Below are 19,322 nucleotides of genomic sequence, written 5' to 3'. Positions count from 1 at the left end.
ATTTGGGCTTTGAGCCGGGCTTTAGTGCAAGATCCAAGATGAATCAGATACAAACCTGTTGCAAACATTACCATTCAGTTCTCACTCAATCCCCTCTACACGGAATCACAACAAATCCAATCACTTCCATCATCACACGCTGAGATTCCACTGAACGCAGTAGTGCTCACAATATTTTAATCGCACTCTTGATTCTTTGCCTTGTTTTATTTGAAAAGACAACAGCACATACATGAAATGTTCACATGTCAACGGCGCCTTGGTTTTTTTTGGTTGTTAAAGTGACATTGACGGTTAATGCAGATTCAGCAGCAGAGCAAATGGTTAAACGAGGTGAAGGCCTCTTCACTCACATCAATCTTTTGTTATGCCATGAAAGCAGACAGGATGAATTGAGGAGCACATGGACTACTTGCAGTGCTGTCCCCAGATTTCAGCAAATAGTGGCCCGGTGAAATTGTCGCAGTCTTGAACTGTGATCCCCAGTGGTACAGCTATAGAAGCTGCCCTTCCAAACGAGATCCGTGGCTGGAGAGAGTGTTATCCTCATTGGTGGGGACAGGTTCACATACACTGAATAAACCCAGTGACAACACTGCCTTAGATCCGATGGCCCACTGTTAAAGGAGTGTGTCTCACCCCATGTCCTGCCACCACCAGGCATCAAGTACAGAAACAAACACCCACATTTAAATCTTTTATTAAAAATCACTTTAAGAAATACTAAATGAATGATCCCACACACTGATGGGCATAAAGGCAGGTGTGTGCACTTGCCCAGGAGAATGTCTCCTGGTGCTCTCGCAAGTTCAGGTCACTTGTGCAGGTTCCGGTCACTTGTGGAGTGGAGCCCTGGGTTACACAGGCAGAGTACACTCCACATATGCAACAACTCCGTTCAAATCCTGACTCTGGGTTTCAAAGTCAAACTCCATTCTGCTCCACTTCCTTCTGTCGTTCTGAAAGGGTTTTTTTTGACGAATTTTCATCAGCAGCAAAGCAAAAACGGAGACTCAAGCTCTGATTCCACCGCCTGCCCAGGCAGCATAATTAATAAACCACCCGCAGATACAACACATGAAAACAGACACCAGTCACACGCCGGATTCCTGGTGGTTTACCGACATCAGTAGTCCCAGCCAGTCCCGGCGCACTGAAGCCAGTGCTGCTTAACACCACAATCTATTGCACTTATTGACATTCAGACAAACATTTAACTCATTACTACCCATAGACCATATCGATGAGCAAAGGATCCATTTAGTGGTGTGGACATTACTCCAGAAGTCTATAACAAAACTAACTTGCACATCGTAAAATACTTTAAAAATCCTCTTAGTGCGTTATAAACATCAAAATCTGGTAAAAATGTTCTCTAAAAAATTATCTACTCCACAATAATAATTTTACACACACGCTCTGTCACAACAGTCTGTGGATTCCTTGTACTGAGGCACTTACATCACCAGCACACACACAGAACACAGATCAACTGCTCAATACTTCGCTGCAACAGATTCTTTCTAAGAATCCCCCATACTTTCATGTGAATTCCCTGCTCCTGATTGTCTAATTCTTCACCCTGGATATTTTTTCCCTTGCTGGGGACAAGGTGCTGACTCTCACTGGGGTACAGTTTCTGAAGGTGCTGACTCTCACTGGGGTACAGTTCCTGAAGGTGCTGACTCTCACTGGGGTACAGTTCCTGAAAGTGCTGACTCTCTCTGGGGTACAGTTCCCCGGGTGCTGACTCTCACTGGGGTACAGTACCTGAAGGTGCTGACTCTCACTGGGGTACAGTTCCTGAAGGTGCTGACTCTCACTGGGGTACAGTTCCCCGGGTGCTGACTCTCACTGGGGTACAGTTCCTGAAGGTGCTGACTCCCACTGGGGTACAGTTTCTGAAGGTGCTCTCACTGGGGTACAGTACCTGAAGGTGCTGACTCTCACTGGGGTACAGTTCCTGAAGGTGCTGACTCTCACTGGGGTACAGTTCCTGAAGGTGCTGACTCTCACTGGGGTACAGTTTCTGAAGGTGCTGACTCTCACTGGGGTACAGTTCCTGAAGGTGCTCTCACTGGGGTACAGTTCCTGAAGGTGCTGACTCTCTCTGGGGTACAGTTCCTGAAGGTGCTGACTCTCACTGGGGTACAGTTCCTGAAGGTGCTGACTCTCACTGGGGTACAGTTCCTGAAGGTGCTGACTCTCTCTGGGGTACAGTTCCTGAAGGTGCTGACTCTCACTGGGACACAGTTCCTGAAGGTGCTGACTCTCACTGGGGTACAGTTTCTGAAGGTGCTGACTCTCTCTGGGGTACAGTTCCTGAAGGTGCTGACTCTCACTGGGGTACAGTTCCTGAAGGTGCTGACTCTCACTGGTGTACAGTTCCTGAAGGTGCTGACTCTCACTGGGGTACAGTTCCTGAAGGTGCTGACTCTCCCTGGGGTACAGTTCTTGAAGGTGCTGACTCTCACTGGGGTACAGTTCCTGAAGGTGCTGACTCTCCCTGGGGTACAGTTCTTGAAGGTGCTGACTCTCACTGGGGTACAGTTCCTGAAGGTGCTGACTCTCACTGGGGTACAGTTCCTGAAGGTGCTGACTCTCACTGGGGTACAGTTCCTGAAGGTGCTGACTCTCACTGGGGTACAGTTCCTGAAGGTGCTGACTCTCACTGGGGTACAGTTCCCCGGGTGCTGACTCTCACTGGGGTTCAGTTCCTGAAGGTGCTGACTCTCACTGGGGTGCAGTTCCTGAAGGTGCTGACTCTCAGTGGGGTACAGTTCCCCGGGTGCTGACTCTCACTGGGGCACAGTTCCTGAAGGTGCTGACTCTCACTGGGGTACAATTCCTGAAGGTGCTGACTCTCTCTGGGGTACAGTTCCTGAAGGTGCTGACTCTCACTGGGGTACAGTTCCTGAAGGTGCTGACTCTCACTGGGGTACAGTTCCTGAAGGTGCTGACTCTCACTGGGGTACAGTTCCTGAAGGTGCTCTCACTGGGGTACAGTTCCTGAAGGTGCTGACTCTCACTGGGGTACAGTTCCCCGGGTGCTGACTCTCACTGGGGTACAGTTCCTGAAGGTGCTGACTCTCACTGGGGTACAGTTCCTGAAGGTGCTGACTCTCACTGGGGTACAGTTCCTGAAGGTGCTGACTCTCACTGCGGTACAGTTCCTGAAGGTGCTGACTCTCACTGGGGTACAGTGCCTGAAGGTGCTGACTCTCACTGGGGTACAGTTCCTGAAGGTGCTCTCACTGGGGTACAGTTCCTGAAGGTGCTGACTCTCACTGGGGTACAGTTCCTGAAGGTGCTGACTCTCACTGGGGTACAGTTCCTGAAGGTGCTGACTCTCACTGGGGTACAGTTCCTGAAGGTGCTGACTCTCACTGGGGTACAGTTCCTGAAGGTGCTGGCACTCACTGGGGTACTGTTCCCCGGGTGCTGACTCTCACTGGGATACAGTTCCTGAAGGTGCTGACTCTCACTGGGGTACAGTTCCTGAAGGTGCTGGCACTCACTGGGGTACAGTTCCCCGGGTGCTGACTCTCACTGGGGTACAGTTCCTGAAGGTGCTGACTCTCACTGGGGTACAGTTCCTGAAGGTGCTGACTCTCACTGGGGTACAGTTCCTGAAGGTGCTGACTCTCACTGGGGTACAGTTCCTGAAGGTGCTGACTCTCGCTGGGGTACAGTTCCTGAAGGTGCTGACTCTCACTGGGGTGCAGTTCCTGAAGGTGCTGACTCTCACTGGGGTACAGTTCCTGAAGGTGCTGACTCTCACTGGGGTACAGTTCCTGAAGGTGCTGACTCTCACTGGGGTACAGTTCCTGAAGGTGCTGACTCTCGCTGGGGTACAGTTCCTGAAGGTGCTGACTCTCACTTGGGTACAGTTCCTGAAGGTGCTGACTCTCACTGGGGTACAGTTCCTGAAGGTGCTGACTCTCACTGGGGTACAGTTCCTGAAGGTGCTGACTCTCACTGGGGTACAGTCCCTGAAGGTGCTGACTCTCACTGAGGTACAGTTCCTGAAGGTGCTGACTCTCACTGGGGTACAGTTCCTGAAGGTGCTGACTCTCGCTGGGGTACAGTTCCTGAAGGTGCTGACTCTCACTGGGGTGCAGTTCCTGAAGGTGCTGACTCTCACTTGGGTACAGTTCCTGAAGGTGCTGACTCTCACTGGGGTACAGTTCCTGAAGGTGCTGACTCTCGCTGGGGTACAGTTCCTGAAGGTGCTGACTCTCACTGGGGTACAGTTCCTGAAGGTGCTGACTCTCACTGGGGTACAGTTCCTGAAGGTGCTGACTCTCCCTGGGGTACAGTTCCTGAAGGTGCTGACTCTCACTGGGGTACAGTTCCTGAAGGTGCTGACTCTCACTGGGGTACAGTTCCTGAAGGTGCTGACTCTCACTGGGGTACAGTTCCTGAAGGTGCTGACTCTCACTGGGGTACAGTTCCTGAAGCTGCTGTCTGTCTCAGGGTCAGATGCTCGAATGCTGAGGAGCAATCTGGTCCCTTACCCTAGGGGTCATTTTTTATGTGCAAATTTAAATGGTGAGTACTGACAGGATATCCTGCCCTCACCAAACATCCACACCTGGAACCCTGGATAGTGATCAGGAGCAGGAACCCTGGATAGTGATCAGGAGCAGGAACCCTGGATAGTGATCAGGAGCAGGAACCCTGGATAGTGATCAGGAGCAGGAACCCTGGATAGTGATCAGGAGCAGGAACCCTGGATAGTGATCAGGAGCAGGAACCCTGGATAGTGATCAGGAGCAGGAACCCTGGATAGTGAACAGGAGCAGGAACCCTGGATAGTGAACAGGAGCAGGAACCCTTGATAATGAAAAGGAGCAGGAGCCCTGGATAGTGATCAGGAGCAGGAACCCTGGATAGTGATCAGGAGCAGGAACCCTGGATAGTGATCAGGAGCAGGAACCCTGGATAGTGATCAGGAGCAGGAACCCTGGATAGTGAACAGGAGCAGGAACCCTGGATAGTGATCAGGAGCAGGAACCCTGGATAGTGAACAGGAGCAGGAACCCTGGATAGTGATCAGGAGCAGGAACCCTGGATAGTGATCAGGAGCAGGGACCCTGGATAGTGATCAGGAGCAGGAACCCTGGATAGTGAACAGGAGCAGGAACCCTGGATAGTGATCAGGAGCAGGAACCCTGGATAGTGATCAGGAGCAGGAACCCTGGATAGTGAACAGGAGCAGGAACCCTGGATAGTGATCAGGAGCAGGAACCCTGGATAGTGAACAGGAGCAGGAACCCTGGATAGTGAACAGGAGCAGGAACCCTGGCTAATTCCTATTCCCCACCACCCCCCACCAGCCCAGAAGCAGTGTTTAATTTCGGCACCGCTATCTCTGCCCAGCTGACATCATCTGCCCGAAATAAACACCTATTGCTCTTTGCTGTCTACTCCCTCTTTGTCGTCCTTGCCTCCTTCCTCTCCTTGCTGTATATCCTCGCATCAACATTCTTCCCTCCCCACCCTCGCGTTTCTTTGGGCAGCATCCTGATGGCTCGGTGTGTTTACTCAATGAGCAGCTGAGACACACAGACCTGGAGGTCCCAGGTCGACACCTGGTCTCTATTCAGGTGGCGAACTTCAGCTCGGACCCCACAGTCGGCAGTAAATGGAGGCTGGGAGAGGATCGGGCATGTCTGATACCCTCCACAGACGCTCAACCCTTAGGCTCACATGAATAACGGTCACTTGCACTGGAGGGCCTGTGGAACTGTACCCTATCTGGTTTAGTTGCAAAATGTAGTGGAGAAAGTGTCAGGGTTCAGTGTGACACCAAGAGTTTGAGAATACGCCCATACTGGCTGAGCCAGCCCAGCAACCGCAACCCAACAGGAGAGCTCGACACCCAGCCTCCAACTCACATCCTGCTCACAAAGAGGGGAAAGTTTATCCAGTGTAGAGCAGGTGAACTGGGAGGGAATCTCCTGCTCCCACTATTCCCACGTGATAAGTACGGAGAGTTGGGAGAGAATTATCGACATTACCATAAATAAAACTGAGTTATTTATTTTCTCTCCCTGCCCCATCTCTCCCGAAGGCAGCCACTCTTACTGGATAGGGACCACCAGACCCTTAGGGCCTGTGACCCCCCCCCCCCAAACGTACCCACGCACTCACTATCCAGCAAGAGGCAGTGGATGGAGGTCAGGAGCAGGAGCCTGGTTTCGCCTGACACCTGCCCTGGCAGAGATCAGCACAAACCAGGGCTCGAAGCTGGGACCGCCTCGTCTGTGTGGGTCGCTTCTACAATTAGTGGTGCATTCACCCATTGAGACACTGGTGGAGCCGGTTTGGTTTTTGTATGGCGGAGTTAGGCACCAGGATTAGATCATGTACCTGTGGTCTGAGAATCTCAGGCAGCATTAGGACGAAGAGAATCCAACGACAAAATGACAGATAGACTGTGCTAACTGGGAGAGGGAAAGAGAAAGACAATCAAGGGTCTGTTAAAGAGATCTCTTTAGCTAGAAGAGAGAAGGATTTGTCCTCTACAGTATCACTTGGTTTAGCAATGACCTGCTCTCTCAGTATATAGGTCTGGGATATTTTAAAGTATTAAATATTGTTAGCAGCATCTACAGTGTCCCAGTCACTATCAGAACCTTTAGGTCATTGATTAGAAACAGACAGAATTTCTCATTTCACAGTGTCCAATCCTAGCCTTCAGACACAAGATGTTAATCCACTGATGGAATCAGGGTCCTAAAGCACGGGCACCTCCTCCCCCTCAAATCTATTGGTAACCAATATATAGAAATGCACATTCTTGGCAAACATTTTATCAGCAAGGATCAAGAGTGATGCCACGGGGTGCAGCATGCTGTTCTAGAGCTGGCACTGTGGAGCACAGCACATGGTTCTGGATTGCAAACCAAAGCCCAGCACAGGGCTGTGAAGCCCACCAGTGCTGTACCCCTGGTAGTCTAGAGCGGGACACACGATTTTAGATCTAGTTGTAAAGCGCAGCAATGCTGTAGATCAGGATTTTGCCAGAATCACAGACACAGCTGAAGCAGGTTTGTCAGGAAGAGGGAGTAACGCAGGGAAATCATTAAAAAACCCAGCTCTCTGAGCTCCGTATTTCAGCAGCTCTCTGCCTTTCTATTTGGAGGTGAGCTGGGGACCGGAATCACTCCCTGCAACATTATGGTTTGCCTCCTTTGCTGAAATGTTACCCAATTACTGTCTGGCTGAACCTGAATACTGTTTCAAATCTCATTCAGAACCAATAAATACAATTCATTTTTCAGCACACACAGGCTAAGACACATTAATACATACATTTCTACATAATTTTTTGCAGAGAATCAAAGTGACGGCTTGTTATCGCTACGATGGAGAGAAGAAGTCCCAGCTCCTCCATGCTTCTTCCTCCTCCCATAAAGGCTACTTGTGCTGGTGTTTGGCTTCCTAGGCAGCAGGTATCGACTGTGCACTGTCCCAAGCGGCCCTATCTACGTGACCGGAACAGCGAGTGGCAGGCTGGGAAAGAGATGATCACAGCCAATCCGGAGCCTGTCCTCGCCCTGTGCCTGCACACTTCCACTTTCAATCGAGGGTCCCTGGATAATAATCAGGAGCGGGAACACTAGCTGACTTTCCGCTCGCTAATCCTGGTGCTAAAACCAACCAAGGATTGTGAATCTACCCCAGAGGGCTGTGGATGCTGAGATCGATAGATTTTTGGACTCTAGGGGAATCAAGGGATATGGGGATCGGGCGGGAAAGTGGAGTTGAGGTTGAAGATCAGCCATGATCTTATTGAATGGCGGAGCAGGCTCGAGGGGCCGTGTGGCAGAGCAGGCTCGAGGGGCCGTGTGGCGGAGCAGGCTCGAGGGGCCGTGTGGCAGAGCAGGCTCGAGGGGCCGTGTGGCGGAGCAGGCTCGAGGGGCCGTGTGGCAGAGCAGGCTCGAGGGGCCGTGTGGCAGAGCAGGCTCGAGGGGCCGTGTGGCCGACTCCTGCTCCTATTTCTTATGCTCTATAGGCCTCCCAATATCAACCTGGATGAGATTGGCTAACCTACCACAGACTAGGGTTTTGTAATCCTGTAAACCCATGGCTGGAAAGTGCTGCTGGGATGGTGTGAGGCCGTGAAAGGTGCTGGATAAATGCACATTCTTTGTTCTATATTGAAAACTGGGAGCGGGAGTGGTGAAAATCCTTGGCTCTCCCAATGGACACCCAGCAATTCAGGTGGGAATGCACCAGAAATTAATCCAGGACCCAGACACGTTAGGTCCAGCCCTACACGGGGCATACTGCTGGGCCTTGGGGGAGGCCTATAGAGCATAAGAATTAGGAGCAGGAGTCGGCCATCTGGCCCCTCGAGCCTGCTCCGCCATTCAATAAGATTGTGGCTGATCTTCGACCTCAACTCCACTTTCCCGCCCGGTCCATTACAAGGCCAGAGGTGAGAAGGAGTGGGGCTGGGTCCTCCACATTCCTGGCTCTGGGGGTGGCCTGGCAGTGGTGGGAGGTGGTGTACACAGCTGCCTTAGAACATGCAAGCACACCCAGGGGGCCAGGCTAGGATTGTGGTAAAAAGCTGCCCATTGCCACGGGGCACTTGTCAGGTATTCCTGGGGGCAGGGAGAGCGTGAGCCCATTGGGTAGCCCCCCTACCTTCAGGAGATGATCACCACAGTATGCAGTGTCCTAGATGTGACCATGGGGTGGGTGGGGGGGTGGTGCTGAGGATGCCCTTCACTGAAAAGCAAATGAAGGAAGCTCCACCAACACTAGAAAGTCGACTGGGACAGTGGTGGAGGTTCCCGACGGGTGTGATCACTGGAATTGCCGGGGTCACAGGTCCGTGCACTTTCTGCAGGTAAACGATGCAACGAGGCAGCTTTAGCCAAACAGAACGGGCAGTGAGTGGAGAGTGGGACAAGCAGGGATCTGGAGAACAGCGCTGGATTTAACTCTCGACAGTGATTACCTAAACCCATCAGAGCACCACACTCTAGAATTAAATATCTCAGAGTGTTTAAAGATATTAAGAAGGGCACGGCTGAATTAGCTGCTGTTCCATTTATCACTTTAATAATTAAATTAAAAATTGTAGCCAGAGTTTGACCACAATGAAGCGGAGGAGCTACTGGACCTGTTGTGGGAGTGGAGGGGGTCCATGAGTGGGACAAGCTGCCCCCTCACTGAATGCCCAGATTTCTCTGGCTGTTAGTTTTACTACACGGATCAAAGCGTTTGTGTCAAATTGCTGTGCACAATTTTAACAATGTCATTAATCCATTTATTTTAAGTGGGTTTGTGACACTTCAGCACAGGAATTTCACCCACCCAATGGTTACGCTGTGTGGTGCTCTCCAAACATCACGCTATTAAACTCCCCCCATCCCTTCCTGAAGCAGGGATTCCGTTGGGCTTGGCTACCATTCTTCATGCGAGAGACCGGACTGAAAATCTCAATGGGCTATTCAACTATGAGGGGCATCGTGCCCACGCTCAACATCAACACACCTTCTAATGGATGGTGAACCCTGGTTGGTATCAATGGATGATGAACCCCGGCTGGTATCAATGGATGGTGAACCCTGGCTGGTATCAATGGATGGTGAACCCCGGCTGGTATCAATGGATGGTGAACCCTGGCTGGTATCAATGGATGGTGAACCCCGGCTGGTATCAATGGATGGTGAACCCCGGCTGGTATCAATGGATGGTGAACCCTGGCTGGTATCAATGGATGGTGAACCCTGGCTGGTATCCTTCTCCCTAACCCATGGGAGCGGAGGCTAACTGTGGTATCCCTACTGGCTGGGATCAATTACTTTGAGACAGACCAGGGGCCAAAGCTGGCTCCCTTCTGCTGTGTGTGGTCTCAGTACCCTGGGCAGTGCATCCACTCAAGGGGCAGTGTGGGGAGATTCCTTGCTTTTTTTTGGGAGGGGCTGTGCCCAGTTTTACACTGTGTCCACCTCTTCCCCATCCTGTGTTTACACTTTGGCTGGTTTATATCTCTGGGTAAACCCCTGGTGTGTGCGGCGTGGGTCTGCTCAGTACACGCGTTATCCCAGGTAAATCCAGCGTGTGGGATTTACCTGGCTCGGCCTGGCTCAGCCCGGTCGGTGCAAGCGTGCTTTATATTATGTGTGTGGCCATGTGCCTCTCCAGCAGAGTCTTGTGAGAGAAACGCTTGTTACAGACGTGACACTCGAAGGCCTTTTCGCCGCGATGCAGCCGCATGTGTACGTTCAGGGAGCTCTTTTGCGTGAAGCGTTTATTGCACACGGGACACTGGTACGCTCGCACTCCTGTGTGTGTCACCATGTGCTTTATCAAGTAGTCCCTAAGCGAGAATGACCTCCAGCACACGCTGCATTGATGGGGTTTCTCACCTGCGGAGGAGGTGGGGAGAGAAAAGACATCGTAAATCAAAGAGAGAGACTTCAATTGCAGAAAATGATCATTAAACCCATTCAGTAAGCAGTGAACTGATGGCGGAATGTGTGAATGTGTCACTGGTGTGATAATGAGCCAGACTGTGCACATATTCACACTTTCCACTCCCAGCCTGAGCCACGTTAGCCGGTCTGGCAGCGTCCGGGGTGGGGGGGGGGGGGGGAAGGTGGTTCTGCGATCAGTCTCGGCATCCCAGGGTTAGGGAGAGAGGGAAAAGCCAGCCAAGGCTCCTGCTCCTGACCATTGCCCAGTCACCCCTGCGGTCGAAAGCGGGTGTGTTCCAATGTCAGGTGAGTGGTGCCCTTACACACATTATCTGGGCTGTAACGTGAAGAGTGGTTATTTGGGCTAGTGCTGGAGGGCACACACCCCAGCGAGACTCAGCATCTTTAGGAGAGGAGAGGGAGGATATCGAGGGGAAAAAACACACAATTAGTAACTCCGAGATGGGCCTTCATGTACCTGGCGATGGCAGCCCGTTTACCCCTCGATCTTTGCTACTTGAAATGGCAAATGCTGCAGGACTGGACGACTGAGCTCGAGAGATTGATGGCTTCAAACATTATCAGAACTCATCAATTAGATTATTGACAGGCATCCATTATTCTACATAAACATTTGTCTTCGGTGTTCCTCACATTCCTCCCACATCGCACCCTCTCCTATTCCAACCCATTCTTTCCCAAACCTTAAAACTGGAAAACTCCTCACCTTCCTCCCTCCAACCTACAGGCTTTCAAAACTCAAATTTCCTAATTTACATCCTTTCAGTCTTCCCGCCTATATCACAGCAGTGACTGCCCTCACCCTACTCATCCTGGTATCCTCCTCTTCCACTGACAGCAGGAGCACTGGATAGGGACAGCCTAACACAGCCGATACCGTGCACACTCCTCCGTTTAATCCGGACTCTATAACATCCACACTTCCCTGGAATCCTCATTCTGTCCTCTTCCATCTGCAGTTATCCCTGGTCTTGTCTGGTTTCGCACTGTCTTGCTGTGAGACTATTGGTGACTGCCCCAAACACAGCTGCACAGTAAAGATGCATAGTAATGTATGGGCAGTGCTGGTATCAACATGTTACACAGAACCCTAAAAACACAGCTCGATGTTAGTGTGCCCGAGAGAGCGGCTATCCTTGGTTACGCTGCACATTCTGTTAGGGTGGGGATTAGATACTGAATGCAGCTGCTGCTCAAATTCACAAAATACTACAAATCATTCTGGATCAAAGTGATCGATTTCTAGGGCCCTCTCCCATATTCTCTCCTCTCCCGATACATCACCTGGTAAAGGCAGCAGCCATATAGAGCAGGAAGGTTCAAGGTCTGACTCACAGTCTGTGCTGTTAGTTACAGTCAGCTGGGAGAGGCTGGATGTTATGGTTAGCCTCGGCATATCCTGCCCCATGTAACCTGTACTCCAGTGACAGTCTGCACCCATAGAACCTGCACTCCAGTGAGAGTCAGTGTCTGTGGAACCCGTACCCAAGTGAGTCAGTGTCTGTGGAACCCGTACCCCAGTGAGTCAGTGTCTGTGGAACCCGTACCCCAGTGAGTCAGTGTCTGTGGAACCCGTACCCCAGTGAGTCAGTGTCTGTGGAACCCGTACCCCAGTGAGTCAGTGTCTGTGGAACCCGTACCCCAGTGAGTCAGTGTCTGTGGAACCCGTACCCCAGTGAGTCAGTGTCTGTGGAACCCGTACCCCAGTGAGTCAGTGTCTGTGGAACTCGTACCCCAGTGAGTCAGTGTCTGTGGAACCCGTACCCCAGTGAGTCAGTGTCTGTGGAACACGTACCCCAGTGAGTCAGTGTCTGTGGAACCCGTAACCCAGTGAGTCAGTGTCTGTGGAACCCGTACCCCAGTGAGAGTCAGTGTCTGTGGAACCCGTACCCCAGTGAGTCAGTGTCTGTGGAACCCGTACCCCAGTGAGAGTCAGTGTCCCTGGAACTGTACCCCAGTGAGTCAGTGTCTGTGGAACCCGTACCCCAGTGAGTCAGTGTCTGTGGAACACGTACCCCAGTGAGTCAGTGTCTGTGGAACCCGTAACCCAGTGAGTCAGTGTCTGTGGAACCCGTACCCCAGTGAGAGTCAGTGTCTGTGGAACCCGTACCCCAGTGAGTCAGTGTCTGTGGAACCCGTACCCCAGTGAGAGTCAGTGTCCCTGGAACTGTACCCCAGTGAGAGTCAGTGTCTGTGGAACTGTACCCCAGTGAGTCCGTGCCTGTGGAACTGTACCCCAGTGAGAGTCAGAGTCTGTGGAACCCGTACCCCAGTGAGAGTCAGTGTCTGTGGAACTGTACCCCAGTGAGAGTCAGTGTCTGTGGAACTGTACCCCAGTGAGAGCCAGTGTCTGTGGAACTGAACCCCAGTGAGAGTCAGTGTCTGTGGAACTGTACCCCAGTGAGAGTCAGTATCTGTGGAACCCGTACCCCAGTCAGAGTCAGTGTCCCTGGAACTGTACCCCAGTGAGAGTCAGAGTCTGTGGAACTGTACCCCAGTGAGAGTCAGTATCTGTGGAACTGTACCCCAGTGAGAGTCAGTGTCTGTGGAACTGTACCCCAGTGAGAGTCAGTGCCTGTGGAACTGTACCCCAGTGAGAGTCAGTGCCTGTGGAACTGAACCCCAGTGAGAGTCAGACTCTGTGGAACTGTACCCCAGTGAGAGTCAGTGTCTGTGGAACCCGTACCCCAGTCAGAGTCAGTGTCCCTGGAACTGTACCCCAGTGAGAGTCAGAGTCTGTGGAACTGTACCCCAGTGAGAGTCAGTATCTGTGGAACTGTACCCCAGTGAGAGTCAGTGTCTGTGGAACTGTACCCCAGTGAGAGTCAGTGCCTGTGGAACTGTACCCCAGTGAGAGTCAGTGCCTGTGGAACTGTACCCCAGTGAGAGTCAGTGCCTGTGGAACTGTACCCCAGTGAGAGTCAGTGTCTGTGGAACTGTACCCCAGTGAGAGTCAGTGTCTGTGGAACTGTACCCCAGTGAGAGTCAGTGTCTGTGGAACTGAACCCCAGTGAGAGTCAATGTCTGTGGAACTGTACCCCAGTGAGAGTCAGTGTCTGTGGAACTGTACCCCAGTGAGAGTCAGTGTCTGTGGAACCCGTACCCCAGTGAGAGTCAGTGTCTGTGGAACCCGTACCCCAGTGAGAGTCAGTGCCTGTGGAACTGTACCCCAGTGAGTGTCAGCATCTGTGGAACTGAACCCCAGTGAGTGTCAGCATCTGTGGAACTGAACCCCAGTGAGAGTCGGTGCCTGTGGAACTGTACCCCAGTGAGAGTCGGTGCCTGTGGAACTGTACCCCAGTGAGAGTCGGTGCCTGTGGAACTGTACCCCAGTGAGTGTCAGCATCTGTGGAACTGAACCCCAGTGAGTGTCAGCATCTGTGGAACTGAACCCCAGTGAGAGTCGGTGCCTGTGGAACTGTACCTCAGTGAGAGTCGGTGCCTGTGGAACTGTACCCCAGTGAGAGTCGGTGCCTGTGGAACTGTACCCCAGTGAGTGTCAGCATCTGTGGAACTGAACCCCAGTGAGTGTCAGCATCTGTGGAACTGAACCCCAGTGAGAGTCGGTGCCTGTGGAGAGGAGTGGAGAAAACTGAAAATCAATGAGTAGCAAAGCCTGGGAGGGAGCTTTTTATTCTCCACCACTCATCCAAGAAATAGCACATGTGAAAACGTGAGCTACAATCGGACGGAAAGAATGAGTTTACATAATCGGGAGAATCACCATGAACTCACCTGTGTGGACAAACATGTGCTTGGCGTAGTTCTGTCTGGAGCTGAAGGTCTTCCCACATTGTGCACATCCGTAGGGCTTCCGCTCGGCCTCACCACAACTCTGACTGGCCTGGGAAGGAGCTGGCGTCGCCTGGCCTGCATCCTGGAACACCGGCGGGTTCTGGCATGGTGGCTGCGCTGAAATGCTGGGCATACACGTCTGAGAGGAGGAGGCCAAAGGCGCAAGGTGAGGAGACTGAGGAAGGCTTATCTGGAAGAGGTTACGGTGACCGGCAGTGCTGGCTGCAGTAGCATCTCCTTGAGCGTCATACTGCACCGAGCAGCCCTGGTTACGTGGGTTGGACTGCACGCTAGATCCTGGGAGAAAGTCTTGCATAAACGTTGAAGGCCGTGGGAATGAAGCATCGAGCTGTGACTTGCAGTCCGTTTTCCGGTTTTGTTGTAAGGCGGGATCCTTCTCCTCTTTCTCTCCCTGCCAAAAGGACTTCAGTTCCTCTGGCAAGAGATCACTAGCGTTGAAAAATTCCAACTCGTCTCCTTTGCCGCTCAAACTCAAATGACCGCCAGAGTCTCTTCGTTCCTCCATTGTACTCTGGCTGGGGTCAAACCCGTCTGCCTCGGAGATATCCTCAGTCCGTTCACCTTGGTTGATGTTCTCAGTGGATTGATCGGAGCCAGGTGCTACAGAGATGCTCTCGCCGCAGTAAAGGAGATCATCATCTTCTTCCTTGATGGTCACTTGACTTCCGTCTGCCATTTGGAGCCGTATAGGCTGGCGCTGCTTGCGGCTGTGGCTACCTTGGGACAACAATGCCACCTCCGGCCGCTGATTGGCCGCGGTGTTGTACCACAGCGCACGCACCTCGCTGTTACGGCTGCTGTCCATCAGAGACAGGTTCTCCTGGTCCGGCGTGGCCTGCTCTCCAGCTCCCTTCTGGCGTGCGGGCGTGAGCTGCCTGCACAGAGTGGGGCTGATCTCTTCCGCTTTGTACCCAGTGTCACTTGTGGCCATGTTCTTTGTACCTCCGCGTACAAAGTCAAACTCTTTGTCAGCTGCGTGGGGTGACAACGCCGTTTCAATCAATCCCATGGGAAACTTGTGGATCTGCTCACTGACTGTCTGGCAAATAATGGCTTCCTTCTCGTCAGACAGGTCCATCTTTTGGCTGGCCAATGGCTGGAGTCCCTGAGCCTTTTGTGGGGCATTTTGTGAAATAATGCGCGTGCACTCGTCGATGATGGTTTTAATCTGAAGGACACTCGCTGCCGTGAGGATCTGCAAAGCTTCCACGTGAGAGACCATCAGCGAGCCACTGTACATGAAATCCACCAGGCGGCGCAGAGTCTGGGCCGAGACCAGGGGTGGAACCTCAATCTCACTGTAACCCAACAAGAGTTTATCGTGGAAAAAGGGGCTGGCTGCAGCCAGGACGCAGCGGTGCGCTCGCAGCGCCGTGTTGTGGATCCGCACCGTCACATCGCAGAAATGGCCGCCCAGGCGCTGAGAGTTGAGGGTCTCCAGCAGGGATCTGCTGAAGTTCTGGAGGTTGATGCTGTGAAGTTGCTCAGACATTCTTGTCCTGCACACTGCACCACAGAGCCTGCAAACCAGGGGACCAATCAAATTAAAAACAATAGAATCGTACCTCATAGGAGGGGGGAGGGAGATGGGCCGGGGGGGGGGGGGGAAAGAGATGGGCGGGGGGAGGGGGAGATGGGCGGGGGGAGGGGGAGAAGAGCGGGGGGAGGGGGAGAAGAGCGGGGGGAGGGGGAGAAGAGCAGGGGGCAGAGGAATTTGTGGAAACTGGTATGCGAAGGGGGGAGGAAATCAGTCATGGCTCACTCTCAATTGTTAAGGAACATCAGTAGTTGTGAGAGAGCTGCCCAATTAGTAAACTCACACAGAATTGGGCTGTTGTTAATATTATAAACCTCAGTGCTTCCTTCTTCTTCTTACCAATGAGCAGCTAACTGGATATGTCACTGGCACCTGTTCCTGTCACTCTCCAGCTTTAATTCCAACCTGTGATCGTCGACTGCCATCTGCTACTATCAGATCAAACGTCACTCCTCCATGTCGCGCTCCAACCTTTTCATTCATCAGACTCGCACCTCTTCAATAAATGCTGCCCTTGCAGCTTTTTCTATAATGTGCGTTACACGTCTCCCAGGCTCAGACAGGCTGGGCTCAGCAGCAGTGTCGGGTTTATCCTGCCTGTGTCTTTAAGGCCTCTGCTTACCCACTCCCTTTGGGGAGATCAGTCTAAAAATGCACTTTGCGAGGTCAGTTCGAAGCTAACTGTGATTGCCGAGGGAAGTTTCTGCAGATGGGCAGCTGCCTGTCCCTTTCGGGAAAAGCCAGAGTTCCAAAGTCAGAGCCCAATCGGCGATGACTCGCTTTATTTATATTTATTGGTGTTTTATAAATAAGATACTTGAGCCAATCAGGTGCAAGTGGGACATACAATTTGCATGCGTGACATTTACAGACATATGTTACATGCAAGATTATTTTATAAATAAAGTTCCTTCTCTTGATTAGCTCAACTTCAGCAACTGAAACTTGTCCTCATCCACAGTTCCATTATTGTTCCACACATTTTGATTGAGCCGCATGAATTGTTAAAAACTTATTTACATTCCCTACCACTCCCAGGATGCCAAGCTGCTGCTATGGGATGCACTCACTAACTCTGACTAAGCTGCCGTTTAAAAAGAAGAAACTAAGCCAAAACGGACCAGCAAGCTCTTTGTGCGATTCCCTGGTCTATGTTGAGTTGGCTGAAAATACCCAAAAGGCAGTAAGAATTCTAAAGTTGGCCTCAGCATCCCTGGGTTAAGCATCAGGAACAGGGGGTGGGGGTAATCAGCCAGTGTACCGGCTCCTGGTTGGCATCAGTGTGACTCTGACTGGAAAGTGATCGCATGCGAGAAGTGAGATTGGGATTGGACTCTGGCACGATGCCCTCCATGGTAGAATAGCCAAGTAAAGCTCAAAGTTAGGAGTCTGCAGATGAAGACTAGCCACCTGTGTGAGGAGAGCCACTGGTCCCCCATACCCCAGCAGTCAGGGGAGGGGAGGGAAGGGGAGAGGAGGGGGGCCGGCCGCTGCGGGGCCTTTAACAAGGGTCCAGTGGGGACGGGGGCACGGGCCCTTTAACAGGAGCTCGGTGAGGATGGGGGTGCAGGCCCTTTAACAAGGGTAGGTGGGGGCACGGACCCTTTAACAAGGGTAGGTGGGGACGGGGGCACGGGCCCTTTAACAGGAGCTCGATGAGGATGGGGGTGCAGGCCCTTTAACAAGGGTCGATGGGGGGGCGCGGGCCCTTTAACAAGGGTAGGTGGGGACGGGGGCACGGGCCCTTTAACAGGAGCTCGGTGAGGATGGGGGTGTAGGCCCTTTAACAAGGGTCGGTGGGGGGCACGGGCCCTTTAACAAGGGTAGGTGGGGACGGGGGCACGGGCCCTTTAACAGGAGCTCGGTGAGGGTGGGGGCGCAGGCCCTTTAACAGGGGTCGGTGGGGGCGCAGGCCCTTTAACAGGGGTCGGTGGGGGCGCGGGCCCTTTAACAGGGGTCGGTGGGGGCGCGGGCCCTTTAACAGGGGTCGGTGGGGGCGCGGGCCCTTTAACAGGGGTCGGTGGGGGCGCGGGCCCTTTAACGGGTCGGTGGGGGCGCGGGCCCTTTAACAGGGGTCGGTGGGGGCGCGGGCCCTTTAACGGGTCGGTGGGGGCGCGGGCCCTTTAACAGGGGTCGGTGGGGACGGGGGCGCGGGCCCTTTAACAGGGGTCGGTGGGGGCGCGGGCCCTTTAACAGGGGTCGGTGGGGGTGCGGGCCCTTTAACAGGGGTCGGTGGGGGCGCGGGCCCTTTAACAAGTGTCGGTGGGGGCGCGGGCCTTTTAACAGGGGTCAGTGGGGACGGGGGCGCGGGCCCTTTAACAGGGGTCAGTGGGGACGGGGGCGCGGGCCCTTTAACAGGGGTCAGTGGGGACAGGGGCGCGGGCCCTTTAACAGGGGTCAGTGGGGACGGGGGCGCGGGCCCTTTAACAGGGGTCGGTGGGGGCGCGGGCCCTTTAACAGGGGTCGGTGGGGGTGCGGGCCCTTTAACAGGGGTCGGTGGGGGCGTGGGCCCTTTAACGGGGGTCGGTGGGGGCGCGGGCCCTTTAACGGGGGTCGGTGGGGGCGCGGGCCCTTTAACGGGGGTCGGTGGGGGCGCGGGCCCTTTAACAAGGGTCGGTGCCGGTGACCCCTGGCCCGCCGAGCGGCCGCTCCGCCTTCATCATTCGGCAATATCCGGGCGCCCGCGGGTCCGTGCTGGGCCGCCCCTCAGCCGCCGCTGTGTGCCGGGACCGGGGGCCGGGGTCCGGGAGGCCGCAGGCGCCACTCACCTCTTGTCTCTCCGGGAGCGACAGCCTCAGCCGGGCGGCGGCAGGCCCTGCGTCACCGCGCAACGTGCCCTGTGACGTCAGCGCGCCGGGATTGTCCCGCTGCCGGACTGCGCATGCGCGAATGGCCTCAACGCGACTGACGGCCCCGGGCGGCGAACATTCCCGCCCCGCCCATTGAAATAAAACCCAGCCGCTGGAACAGCCTCGCGCGCTGCATCCTGGTTAATATAGGGGCTGCGTCATGGCGCGATGACGTCAGAGGGAGTCGAAAGCGGCCGCCATTTTAGTGAGGTCGAACGGGGCAGAGTGAGTCAGAGAGAGGGGGGGATGGCCAGGGGGAGAGGGAGAGAGATGGAGGAGAGAGAGGGAGTGGGCAAAGGGGAGAGGGAGGGAGGGGTCAGGGGCAGAGGGAGGGAGGGGCCAAGGGGAAGAGGCGGGGCCATGGGAAGAGGGAGGGAGGGGCCAAAGGGAAGAGGCGGGGCCAGGGGGAGAGGGAGGGAGGGGCCAGGGGGAGAGGGAGGGAGGGGCCAGGGGGAGAGGGAGGGAGGGGCCAGGGGCAGAGGGAGGGAGGGGGGCAGAGGGAGGGGCCAAGGGGAAGAGGCGGGGCCAAAGGGAAGAGGCGGGGCCAAGGGGAGAGGGAGGGAGGGGCCAGGGGGAGAGGGAGGGGCCAAGGGGAAGAGGAGGGGCCAAGGGGAGAGGGAGGGAGGGGAGAGGGAGGGCGGGGCCAAGGGGAGATGG

At 53.9% G+C, this 19,322-nt stretch overlaps 1 protein-coding gene across 3 annotated transcripts; it reads right to left on the bottom strand.

Annotated features, from left to right (window-relative positions):
- Positions 1 to 684: 684 nt before the first annotated feature.
- On the bottom strand, positions 685 to 18,777 carry LOC147099682 (zinc finger and BTB domain-containing protein 20-like). 3 transcript variants are annotated; one of them, XM_085969049.1, is made up of 3 exons: positions 18,585 to 18,777; positions 14,199 to 15,799; positions 685 to 6,449 (listed from the first exon to the last, which is right to left on the bottom strand). In XM_085969049.1, exons 2-3 carry the CDS (start codon positions 15,769 to 15,771, stop codon positions 6,301 to 6,303), a joined length of 1,722 nt encoding a protein of 573 aa, XP_085825175.1. In that variant the 5' UTR covers positions 15,772 to 15,799; positions 18,585 to 18,777; the 3' UTR covers positions 685 to 6,300. The 3 variants fall into 3 exon arrangements, with proteins under 3 accessions (XP_085825175.1, XP_085825173.1, XP_085825174.1); XM_085969047.1 differs by lacking the exon at positions 685 to 6,449 and adding an exon at positions 9,507 to 10,394 and having other exon boundaries at positions 18,585 to 18,776; XM_085969048.1 differs by lacking the exons at positions 685 to 6,449; positions 18,585 to 18,777 and adding exons at positions 9,507 to 10,394; positions 16,156 to 17,866.
- Positions 18,778 to 19,322: the final 545 nt, after the last annotated feature.

Source organism: Somniosus microcephalus, chromosome 28 (genome assembly GCF_052327205.1).
Source record: "Somniosus microcephalus isolate GS21.2 chromosome 28, FLI_Smic_1.0, whole genome shotgun sequence".
Lineage (NCBI taxonomy): Eukaryota > Metazoa > Chordata > Chondrichthyes > Squaliformes > Somniosidae > Somniosus > Somniosus microcephalus.
The sequence above is the reverse complement of the archived record's forward strand: the minus strand, read 5'-3'. Positions and strand labels throughout refer to the sequence as shown.